This window comes from Mesoplodon mirus (genome assembly GCF_964341445.2).
Source record: "Mesoplodon mirus genome assembly, chromosome: 4".
In the NCBI taxonomy this organism is placed as follows: Eukaryota; Metazoa; Chordata; class Mammalia; order Artiodactyla; family Ziphiidae; genus Mesoplodon; species Mesoplodon mirus.
Window position 1 is genome coordinate 145,594,387 of NC_138979.1, and position 13,063 is coordinate 145,607,449.

At 38.5% G+C, this 13,063-nt stretch overlaps 1 protein-coding gene across 2 annotated transcripts in view; it reads right to left on the bottom strand.

The window, feature by feature from the left end:
• Positions 1-12,514, bottom strand: part of ARMH4 (armadillo like helical domain containing 4) — a 123,425-nt gene extending 110,911 nt beyond the window's left edge. For both annotated transcript variants that reach the window (XM_082616764.1, XM_082616763.1), the window contains exons 1-2: positions 11,164-12,514; positions 2,021-2,275 (exon numbers count right to left, since the gene is read on the bottom strand). In XM_082616764.1, coding sequence (XP_082472890.1) covers positions 2,021-2,275; positions 11,164-12,499 — 1,591 coding nt within the window. In that variant the 5' untranslated portion in view covers positions 12,500-12,514. The remainder of the gene's footprint in view (positions 1-2,020; positions 2,276-11,163) is intronic.
• Between the last annotated feature and the right edge of the window lie 549 nt (positions 12,515-13,063).

Sequence of the window (13,063 nt, forward strand, 5' to 3'; positions counted from 1 at the left end):
ATCAGTATGGGGAATATATACATATGCTTTTACTTAAACAAGAAATGACGAATGAAGCCAGTATCTTATATACAGTAAGTTTGGCACTTAGACCAGCTCTTCTTTCTCACATTGCACCAATCCAGCCACCCGAGGCAAATACTTTATCTTCCAGGAAAATATATTATCTCAAATCAGAACTTTGTTTTCAAATGTTAATCTCCCGTTTATTCTATTAACAATATTATGGATTTTGTGGGATTTTATATAACCTATTACCAAAGGTAGAAAATTTAACAAAAACTTATTTAAATATACCCCAAGGATGACTTTTAAAAATCAAGTCAAAGAGTAAAAGCTTAGATTTGTGTCTGCAATATGCTCAATTTTAAAGCAGCCAAATTTAGCCCCAGATATTCCCAAATCTAGAAACTCTAGAATAGTAGTATTTTGCAAGCTTGGTGGATCATCAGAATCTCTTGAGGTAATTTTTTAAATGTCAGTTTTCATGCTTTCTACATATCCCAACATACCGAATCAGAACCTCCTTGGTGATGAAGCCTGAGAAACTATCTGTGAAAGTTCCCAGGATATGGATCCACAGATTCTCACATACATTGCTGTTTGCAGTATAAATGGAAGCAACCACTTTGGAAAGCAGTTAGGCATTGCCTCCTAAAGTCAAATATTCATATGCCCTATTGTCCAGCAATTCAGTTCCTAGGTATAAACCCAAGAGAATCTCCTACACACGTGCAATGGAGAATATGTAAAAGAATATTCATGGCAGCCGTGTTCACAATAGCCAAACCTGGAAATGACCCAAATGCAAATCACTAGAAAAGACTGGATGAAGACTGCGTGAATAAACTGTGATACATTTTCATGATGGAATATTGCAAGCAGTCAAAGCAAAAGAACTGCGGTAAGTAAATATAGGTCTTAGAATATTAAGTAAAAAAAAAAAAAGTCCCAAAAAGGCTATCCACAGCACAATACTGTTTTGATAAAGTAAAAAATCTAAAAGTTTTAAGTGTATAATATCAGGAGTACATACAGACACAATAAAACTAAAAGAAAAGGAAGTCAAGGAAATGATGAACCCAAGATTCAGGTTAATGGTTAACAGAGGAGAATGGGGTTTAGATGGGAAGGGTCATGGGGTTACCTGTAGGTTACTGACAAGATGCTAAGGGTTTTTTTTTGCAGGGGAGGCAGGCAGGCAGGATTAGAAGGTATTTATTACATTGTTAAAGATAACTCAGTTAATAAATAAAAGTAGGATTTACTTAGACCAAGGATGAGACAGAGACATGAAGTCCAAAATTAATAACTAAATAATAATAATAATTTTTGTATTCTCAGGTGATTCTGATGATCACCCAGATTCGAAAACTTCACTGTCCTTAAGATATCAGAGCATCTGAGGGCTTCCTACATAGAAAGTACTTTTTATACATTATTCAAAATCCTTAAAATAACCCATAAGACAGGTAGGCATTATTTAAAGAGGAACAAACCAAGGCTGGGAGACATTAAGAAACTTTCTAGCCACAGTGTTAGTGAGGGCCAAAGCTGGGATTCAAACCCAGGTCTTTGTTGGTTTCACCCCCAGGTCCTTGCTGGTTTCACCCCTCTGGCACCTAGCAGCTAGATGTGTCAAACTAGGAGAGAGTTCTCAGGAGGCTTAGCCTTCGTGGGCCTCAGAGATGAGCCACCAGGAGATTTTACTTGGGAACTAACCCCTTGTCCTTTAGCTGTGCCACACCTCTCCAAACAAGAAAGAGTTCACCTACCTTTCCTGCTGAAAAAATATACTTCCAGGTGAGGTGTGTGTGTGTGTGTATGTGTGTGTGTATGTATGTGTGTGTATGTGTGTATTGTGTGTGTATGTGTATGTGTGTGTGCATGTATGTGTGTGTATGCATGTGTATGTGTGTGTGTGCACCCTGGTGAAAGGGCCATCTGCCTCACTCATTCTATTCCTTATCATCTAAGATCCACCCTCAAAACACTGAGCACAATTCTCTCCCTTACAGACCTTCTACAGCGGGAGTAACTTCGAAAGACAGAGGGACGGGTGTCGTTGAAACCACAGTGGCCAGAGGCTCCCATCTTCTCGACAGCTGAGTAGCACCAGGAGCATCAGCTGTGGCAGAGGGCAACTCTTTCCCTCCCTCAGTCTCGACATCTCCTCTGGTAACCTTGAGGGTAGAAACCTGCTGCTCTTGCATCACTGAAGATAAAGTGGCTTCTGCTTCTTGAACAGCTGTTGTCATCTCTTGAGTGATGATGTCTTAAAAGGGAGGAAACAACATTTTTAAATGCACTAAATCCCTATCCCTGAAAAAGTCACTATATAATTAATAATTTTTTAAAAAAAGCAGACAGCCATTTCAGGGAATGAGAAGGGAGAAAAACAAACTGCCAGTAAATAAATGTTTTCAGTGTTGTTATTTTCAGGAGTCATGAATCAATCTAAGACAGAGATAAAGATGTTAATATAAAAAACAACAGAATAACATTTAAAACAAAACAGGAAAATCAACAGTTGAGTTCCCTTCTATGAATATCAACATAATCAATTTGTTCAGAAACAAATAATACAAAACTAAGTTCAAAAATGCTCAGAAGCAGGGACTTCCCTGGTGGCACAGTGGTTAAGAATCCACCTGCCAATGCAGGGGACATGGATTCGAGTCCTGGTCCGGGAAGATCCCACATGCTGCGGAGCAACTAAGCCCATGAGCCACAGCTACTGAACCTGTGCTCTAGAGCCTGTGAGCCACAACTAATGAGCCCGTGTGCCACAACTACTAAAGTCCACGCACCTAGAGCCCGTGCTCCACAACAGGAGAAGCCATCGCAATGAGAAGCCCATGCACCACAACGAAGAGTAGCCCCCTCTCACCACAACTAGAGAAAGCCTGTGCACAGCAACAAAGACCCAGTGCAGCCAAAAATAAATAAATAAATAAATAAAAATTTTAAAAAAATTCTCAGAAGCACTTGTATATATTAATTTTCACGTTTGCTTTCCTGAAGGGGAACAGGAAGTTGACATTTTGAATTAAAGGAATACTAATTACAATAACTAATGTTTACTGAGTTATTATGTGCCATACACACACTGCTAAGTGAATGACGGGCATTATCTTTTTTTTTTCATTTATTTCTGCTCTGATCTTTATGATTTCTTTCCTTCTGCTAACTTTGGGTTTTGTTTGTTCTTCTTTCTCTAGTTCCTTTAGGTGTAAGGTTAGATTGTTTGAGATTTTTCTTGTTTCTTGAGGTAGGCTTGTATAGCTATAAACTTCCCTCTTAGAACTGCTTTTGCTGCATCCCATAGATTTGGATCATCGTGTATTCATTGTCATTTGTCTCTAGGTATTTTTTGATTTCCTCTTTGATTTCTTCAGTGACCTCTTGGTTATTTAGTAAAATATTGTTTAGCCTCCATGTGTTTGTGTTTTTTACATATTCTTCCCTGTAACTCATTTCTAATCTCATAGCGTTGTGGTCAGAAAAGATGCTTGATATGATTTCAATTTTCTTAAATTTACTGAGGCTTGATTTGTGATCCAAGATGTGATCTATCCTGGAGAATGTTCTATGCGCACTTGAGAAGAAAGTGTAATCTGCTGTTTTTGGATGGAATGTCCTATAAATATCAATTAAGTCCATCTTGTTTAATGTATCATTTAAAGCTTGTGTTTCCTTATTTATTTTCATTTTGGATGATCTGTCCATTGGTGTAAGTGAGGTGTTAAAGTCCCCCACTATTATTGTGTTACTATCGATTTCCTCTTTTATAGCTGTTAGCAGTTGCCTTATGTATTGAGGTGCTCCTATGTTGGGTGCATATATATTTATAATTGTTGTATCTTCTTCTTGGATTGATCCCTTGATCATTATGTAGTGTCCTTCTTTGTCTCTTGTAACATTCTTTATTTTAAAGTCTAATTTTATCTGATATAAGTATTGCTACTCCAGCTTTCTTTTGATTTCCATTTTCATGGAATACCTTTTTCCATCCCCTCACTTTCTGTCTGTATGTGTCCCTAGGTCTGAAGTGGGTCTCTTGTAGACAGCATATAGTTGGGTCTTGTTTTTGTATCCATTCAGCAAGCCTGTGTCTTTTGGTTGGAGCATTTAATCCATTCAAGTTTAAGGTAATTATCAATATGTATGTTCCTATGACCATTTTCTTAATTATTTTGGGTTTGTTTGTGTAGATCCTTTTCTTCTCTTGTGTTTCCCACTTAGAGAAGTTCCTTTAGCATTTGTTGTAGAGCTGGTCAGGTGGTGCTGAATTGTCTTAGCTTTTGCTTGCCTGTAAAGCTTTTGATTTCTCCATCGAATCTGAATGAGATCCTTGCCGGGTAGAGTAATCTTGGTTGTAGATTCTTCCCTTTCATCGCTTTAAGTATATCATGCCACTCCCTTCTGGCTTGTAGAGTTTCTGCTGAGAAATCAGCTGTTAACCTTATGGGAGTTCCCTTGTATGTTATTTGTCATTTTTCCCTTGCTGCTTTCAATAATTTCTTTTTGTCTTTAATTTTTGCCAATTTGATTACTACGTGTCTCGGCGTGTTTCTCCTTGGGTTTATCTTGTATGGGACTCGCTGCACTTCCTGGACTTGGGTGGCTATTTCCATTCCCATGTTAGAGAAGTTTTTGACTATAATCTCTTCAAATATTTTCTCGGGTCCTTTCTCTCTCTCTTCTCCTTCTGGGACCCCTATAATGTGAATGCTGTTGTGTTTAATGTTGTCCCAGAGGTCTCTTAGGCTGTCTTCATTTCTTTTCATTCTTTTTTCTTTATTCTATTCCGCAGCAGTGAATTCCACCATTCTGTCTTCCAGGTCACTTATCCATTCTTCTGCCTCAGTTATTCTGCTATTGATTCCTTCTAGTGTAGTTTTCATTTCAGTTATTGTATTGTTCATCTCTGTTTGTTTGTTCTTTAATTCTTCTAGGTCTTTGTTAAACAGTTCTTGCATCTTCTCGATCTTTGCCTCTATTCTTTTTCCGAGGTCCTGGATCATCTTCACTATCATTATTCTGAATTCTTTTACTGGAAGGTTGCCTATCTCCACTTCATTTAGTTGTTTTTCTGGGGTTTTATCTTGTTCCTTCATCTGGTACATAGCCCTCTGCCTTTTCATCTTGTCTATCTTTCTGTGAATGTGGTTTTTGTTCCACAGGATGCAGGATTGTAGCTCTTCTTGCTTCTCGGGCATTATCTTATTTTATTCTCCCGTATGTACTAAGGGGAGGTAGGTACTAATATTCTATGGAAGCCATATATCATAGTGGCCAAGAACACAGGCTCTAGACCCAATTTGCCTGCGTCTCAATTCGGACTCAGCCACCTACTATCTACATGACCTTGAACGAATTACTTTATTTCTCTGGGCCTTGAGCTTCCTCAGTGGTAAAATGGAAATAATAAGAGTATCTATCTCATAGCATTTTTACAAAGATTAAATTAGATAACACATGTAAAATAGTACATGTCCAGTGCTTCATAAGTATTCAATAAATATCAGCTATTATTACCTCATTTTACAAACAACTTAGGTGTAGAAAGGCTAAGGAACCTGACTAAGGTTACATCGTTAGGGCTCTTAACCACTGTGCTAACTGTGCTTATCCCATCAACAGATGAATGGATAAACACACAGACACACAGACATACACACATACACACACAGAGGAATATTATTCAGCCATGAGAAAGGAAATCCTGCCATTGCCTAAGGAACAACTTGGAGTAGCCTCTGTAGAAGATCTGCACTTGCTTTTAAATCATAAAACAGAATGAAACAGACCTGTGGGGTATGATGTACCTATCAGAGGTCCACTTTCTTTACAACATTATAATCCACTCAAATACATTATTAAAGACTATTTATAAGGGTTAATATTTCCCCCCCGTCCTAGGGAGGGGCTATGCTGGAAATTTCAAATACTGAGCCACTGTGAAAACTTAATTTCTAGAAGACTCTTAACTCTCTTTTTTTAAATACTAATCCTAGATACTTAGCACATTACCAAGTCCGGTAAATTATGCAATGAGAAATAACATTCTAGAAATAGGTGAAAAGGTTTTCTCAAAGTTTTTATTAATGACTTCATTGTTCTTCCTATTACTAAAAATATTTTTCCTCAGAAACAATTTATTTGCTTTAAAATAGTGTTTTGACGTTTTTTGGTACAAGCAGTTCCATTTCTTGGTCTCCAAACAGTTTGGACTATTTTTTCTTTGAACTGGATATTTTTACATTTGATGGATTGATATACCTGGTTATAAGACAACCTTACTTGTGCTTCACATTCATATTTGCTCTTTGTGCCATTGTTTAAGTTTTTTTCTGAAATAAGATCACACATCTCTTAAGAGATAGGATTCATTGCCCTTTTTGTATCTTTAGCACCTAAGACAATGCTATGTTTGCCATAAAAAGATAATATATAGTTTTATCATTTTAAGCAGTATGCATTCTCCATGTTGCCCTCATTTTTGAAAGCATAGTGAACACTTTTGAGAAAAAATATGTCAAAATAGATGTTCACTCTATGCTCATAGCTTCATGAAACAGCAAGAAATATCAAAAGGGCATGGTATGGCCTTCCCTGGTGGGACAGTGGTTAAGAACCCTCCTGCCAATGCAGGCGAAATGGGTTTGAGCCTGGGTTCGAGCCCTGGTCCGGGAAGATCCCACATGTCTCAGAGCAACTAAGCCCGCGCACCACAACTACTTAGCCTGCGCTCTAGAGCCCGCGAGCCACAACTACTGAGCCTGTGAGCCACAACTACTGAAGGTCGCACACCTAGAGCCCGTGCTCCACAACAAGAGAAGCCACTGCAATGAGAAGCCCACGCACCGCAACGAAGAGTAGCCCCCACTCACCGCAACTAGAGAAAGCCTGTGCGCAGCAACAAAGACCCAATGCAGCCAAAAATAAATAAATTAATTAAATAAATTTTTTCAAAAATGGGCATGGTATAATACTTTGAATAACTGACTGCTGTTAGAGAAAGAAGAGTGAGAGCTAGAAATAGTAATGGGAATTTTTTTTTTTTTTTTTTTTTTTTTTTGCTGTACGCGGGCCTCTCACTGCTGTGGCCTCTCCCATTGCGGAGCACAGGCTCCGGACACACAGGCTCCGCGGCCATGGCTCGCGGGCCCAGCCGCTCCGCGGCATGTGGGATCTTCCGGGATCGGGGCACGAACCCGTGTCCCCTGCATCGGCAGGCGGACTCTCAACCACTGCGCCACCAGGGAAGCCCAGTAATGGGAATTTTTAAAATAACATTCAGAATTTCTCCACATCGCTCATTCTTCCCAATTCCTGTAGAGAAAAAATATATAATTATTATAGATTGCTTTTAAAACCTGATCTTCAAGTGAAACAGCTGAAGAACCAGCTGAATCAGAGAACTGACTATAATCTCAGGATCCTCATCTGTTCATAATACCCAAAAATGCCAAGAAATTATTGCATTCCCTGAAGAAGAGAATGTCTTAAGTAGTCCCTGGGCCCTAAAATGATTGGCATTTGAGGTGTTTCCTTCTTTTTTTTTTTTTTTTTTTGAAATTTAAGGCATTATAATGGAGTAAAAATTAAGAGTTAAAATTCAGGACACCCAGGGATAAAAGTCCATCTTCCAAGTATTGGAAGCCACCCCCAGTTCCTTGGCTGAATTTCCATCATCAGCTCTTCACACATACCCACCCCTATTCCCTCTTTTTTTTCCAATGATGAGTAAAACACACAACCTGCACCCCCATCACATTTACAGAATTCCTGTATAAAATTTCTCTAGAGCCTAACCTGCAGGAGTCAACAAATCTGAACACAGCCAGTAGGTTTGCTGAAAGTTGACTTTAAGAACGTGGTAGGATAATGCAATGGGTTGGTCATGACAGTTCATCAGTCACAGTTATCAGCCCTGCAGAGGGTGAGCCGAGACCTTAGACACCCCTCTTAGACAAATAAGGAAGGCCTTTAGATTTAATTTTGTCTTCCCCATTTCCAGATGGAGAAACTGAGGCCAACAGATTGGAAAAATTTTAATCAAGCTCAGTTGTGAAACCAGCTGACCACATTAGTGTGACTAAACCTTCTCGATTGATTAAAATGTCTTAATGGGCAGAACAGTTCCAAAGTCCCTCTGCCAATGCAACCAGGTGCCACTGGCTTCATTCAGAAACTAATGACTCTTCAGTTTCTCCAGCTCCTTCAGAAGCTCCTGGGATAAGACACAATCCAGGATATTTCTGAAGCACTCTTTTGACAATGTCACTCTCTGGGTGGAGAAAAGGTGAAAGTTATTGCCCTCCTGGGGGCTCCACAGACTGTAGTTGTCCCATATCCCTCCCTCCTTGAGGTCACTAGGATCAGCATTTGTCCTGGGCAGGGGCTTTCAGGTCACTTAATGATCTTGAGAAGGAGACTCAAGGAGGAAATCCAAACCTGTTTTGCAAAAGTGACCTTTCTTAAAACTAGATTGTGTGGGATTGAGTGGTTTACTTCTCAGAAATACTTGTAATCACCAGAAAATGGGTAGAAAAGCTTTTTGGCTATTCTCTTACTACTGCTGTCAATAATCTCAATTTTTCACATTATTTTTAACTCTACAAAACAACAAAAAAAGTAAAGTTGAAGGGAATTATTTGACCGTTCCTCTCTCTACCAAGAATATTTACAAGCTTTTTGATTAATTTGGACAATGCAGGCAGTCGGATTAGATAATTCTAGTCTGAATGGTTCTCTATTTTCATTTAGTCATTCAATGAACAGATATTTACTGAGCACCTACTATGTGCCATACATTGTGCTATGTGCTGGGAATTAAAAGAAGTTGCCCGTTAAAAGACTATAGTTAAGTGAGGCAATTATGACTAAGTAAGGAGCATATTCAATGATCAAAAAAAAAAACAATTACCAAATTCATTTTACTTTTTTAGGCTGTATTAATGGAAGCTAATGCAAGTCTCGTACATAAGAATCATGGATTCAACTGTGCAGTGAATATTCTGGAACTACATGATTTAATGCTCCAGGAATATCTTAAAGTGTAATGGAGAACTGAAATAAACTTCTTGTTTGGTCATATTTAATATCTTCATGGTCATGTGGACCCAACTCTCTTAATAGAATTTAAAAACCAACTAACAAAACATTTCCTGGAAGCTTCTACGAAAACTTCCAGTATACTAAGTCTTACAGTCTTTAAAAAATGAATTGGACATGTAAAATTAAATCTTTTATCATTTTAATTCAATCTCCATAACACTTTATAAAACATATTAATAATTTGATATTTTCCATTAGCTGGAGTAACAGCTGTACATACTCCAAATTGGAATGAGCATATGCACATTACACTAAGTCTTTCCCTCCCCATTCTGTTACCTGACCAACTACACACAATAAAAGAAAAACATTGTCCATCAGCAACAAATGCAAGAATTGTCAGCTCATAGCATTCACAGATGTAGAAGCCACGAGGAAGTAGAAAGTGCAGAATCAAGCCAGCAGAGAGGATTTATCTGTCCTGGTATTTTTTTCCCCTTATTTCTAAAAGAATTTCTTTTTAGGAAAACAAAGTCAAAGAACTCATATGGTTAATACTATAAGATAAATATTTACCTAAGGCTTTTTGGTAAGAAATATCAGGAATATGAGTACTTTTTACAACAATGTATAAATAAGTATCCAACATTGTTGATTATATCATTTAAACATATAGCTAATTTTTTCACATTTTCCTGTAAATATACACATTTTCATAATAAAAGATTTAAAAAATATTAATCTATATCAGGGTTTCTCAGATATATATATATACACACACAAATATATATATATTTTGGCTCAGATATATCTTGGTTGCTGTGCACTGTACGATATTTAGCAGCATCTTGGCCTCTACCCCCTAGATGCTCTCTACTGTGATGACCAAAAATGTCTCAAGAAATAAGTAATGGAGATTAAGCGGTACAAACTTCCAGGTGTAAAATAAATGAGTCACAGGTATGAAATGTACAGTGTGGGGAATACAGTCAATAAATATGTAACATCTTTGTATGGTGACAGCTGGTAACTGGACTTATCATGGTGATCGTTTTGTAATGTATAGAAATACCGAATCACTATGTTGTGCAACTAACTAACTAGGAACTAACACAGTGTTTTAGGCCAATTATATTTCAAAAACAAACACAGTCATAGAAAAAGAGATCAGATTTGTGGTTACTAGAGGCAGGGGATAGGGGGAGGGGAAACTGGATGAAGGCAGTCAAAAGGTACAAACCTCCAGGTGTAAGATAAATAAGTACTAGTGATGTACAATATGATAAATATAATTAACACTGCCATATGTTATATATGAAAGTTAAGAGAGTAAATCCTAAGAGTTCTCATTACAAGAAAAAAAATGTTTTTCTATTTCTTTAATTTTGTATCTATATGAGTTGATGGAAGTTCACTAAATTTATTGTGATAATCATTTCATGATGTATATAGGTCAAATCATTATGCCACACAACTTAAACTTACACAGTGCCATATGTCAATTACATTTCAATAAAACTGGAAAAAATGTCTCCAAACATTGCCGAATGATTGGTGCGGGGGCGGGCAGAAGGCATGACGCAAATTATTCCCATTTGAATACCACAGGTCTATATGCAGGGGTTATATTTGGATGTAATTTTTATGAAAAATGCATTTTTTATTTATTTACTTTTGCTTTTCATTAAAACTTAGATAACTTACTTCTAAATTGTCACTTTAAAAAAAAACATAAAACTTCTAAAACATTACAACGTTATGTGTCAGCTATATGTCAATTAAAAAATAATAAAACCAGGGCTTCCCTGGTGGCGCAGTGGTTGGGAGTCTGCCTGCCGATGCAGGGGACACGGGTTCGTGCCCCAGTTTGGGAGGATCCCACATGCCGCGGAATGGCTGGGCCTGTGAGCCATGACCGCTGAGCCTGCGCATCTAGAACCTGTGCTCCACAACAGGAGAGGCCACAACAGTGAGAGGCCCGCGTGTCGCAAAAAAAATAAAAATAAAAATAAAAAATAAAAAAAACAATAAAACCAAACAGAAACATTCCAAGTTAAACAAAGCTTATTTTTCTTTTTTTTTCTTTCTTTCTTTTACCTTTAAATGTATTTCCCAATGGCTGATATGCCTCAGACTCATATTCTGAGATGGAAACAGTGGTCTCTAAGAACAGCATGGCATTGTTCTCCTTGGTGGATTCCATGAAGTCTGCAGTATTTTGGACCAGGTTTTCCACAGAGACTTTCATACCTTCCACTGGACTTGTGGGAGTAAAGGAACTTTGATCGGTGAAGGCAGATGAGCTCTCATCCCCACATGCTATTAGCAGGGTTGTTCCCCTGCGTGCTTCCCCTTCAGGCAGCCTCAGAGTCACATCTGCAGCCTCTGTCAAAGTTTCGCCCCCTTCCATGCCTTCCATACCATTACTGGTTGCTTGGGTTGTCTGAGACGTTTCCATTCTCACCTGAGTCTCTGTATTGTCTCCAAGCTTTGGGGTCTTTATCTGGCTTACACTCTCTAATTTGGTGTCATCCCACTCAGCACTTACGACGGAGACAGCTGGAACAGCTATGCTGACAGTCACTGTGACTTCTGGGGCTCCCAGCAGGCTGTCAGTTTCTGGCTCAACACTCAGGGTGGACTCGGAGGTTGCGAGCCAGTGCTTGGTGGCAGTAGCCTGGGTATTATCAGCTGTCATCTGGGAAGGCTCAGCACCTGCTGTGGGCTCAGCACCAGGAAAAGAAGTTGTCTTATGCTCTGGGTTTGCTTCAAATTTCTCAGTCCTTGGACGGGTGGTTAGCATCTCTTTAGCATTCACATAGGGTAAAGGTGAATGTCCCAGACTAACTCCTGCCTGATTTTCAGTTGCAAACAATTGATCATCCACATAGTGCAGAAAACCTTGTGTTGCTTCGGTGGTCCCTTCCACAATGGGCTGAACGATGGTACTACGGGAGGATTCCTCCTTCTCATCAATATTCAGAGAAGCAGTTGGAGTGATAGGGTTGGTTAACATGGCCTTGGAAAGTCGGCTTTCAGGAGACATTCTCTCTGGCTGGCTGGAACCAAACACTTCTTCCCCTGCTGAGATCACTGGCTCAGTAGCAGTGTAAATACCAGGGCTGTCAGGCTGCGTGAACCCAGCTCCTATAGGAGGGGTTTCTTTGTTACTAGGGAATACTTTATTTAATGACATTGTTGATGGTCCTGCTAACACTATCATTGGTTCTTCAGAGACCAGAGTGTACTTTGAAGTAATGGAGTTATTTTCTAGGTCATCTGTGTTCAGCCTCTTAGACTGCCCTTTTTCTTCATGAACGGGTGCTATCTCCCTTCTTTCCACGTTGGGGAAGGCCAGACATTGTGTGGCAAAGCTGAGAAGTAGAAGGCTACAGAAAGCCAGACAAATGTGCAATACAACTGGTCTGCTCATAGTGGAAGAGAAACGTGCACATAAATTGGTAGAGTTGACAATTCCAGTAATTGAGTCCTGCAGAAAAATAAAGCATATCAAACTGTCATATAAATATATGTTGTAAATAAGCCCCTTTAAATTAAACCATAAGTAAAATAATCTCCTTGACTCCCAGCTCAGAGACAGTACATAGGAGAGGAATGTTCTATTTCTTTGTACCTTTGAGATGTGGATAACCCAGTTCATTTTTCCCTGCTGAATTTTCAGCTGATTTAACTTGAAGTTCTCTAGCAAAGGGTACACATAGTTACTAAGTTCATTGTTTTTTAAATACCTACTTGAAATAAACTACCCTTGAAGTCACATTTGTAATATTCTCCCCAATTCTTCTATTAATCATGGAGTCAAATGACTACAGAAATAGCAATACATCCAGGAAATAAAAAGTAAATTTTAACATTTATTTACATTACTTTCACAGAACCTTTTAAGTATGTTTTAAAACTTATTAAATATCATCATAAAATACTGAATACCGGTTTCGTTCAAGAGTTTTTAAAGTATATAAATGACTTTCAACTA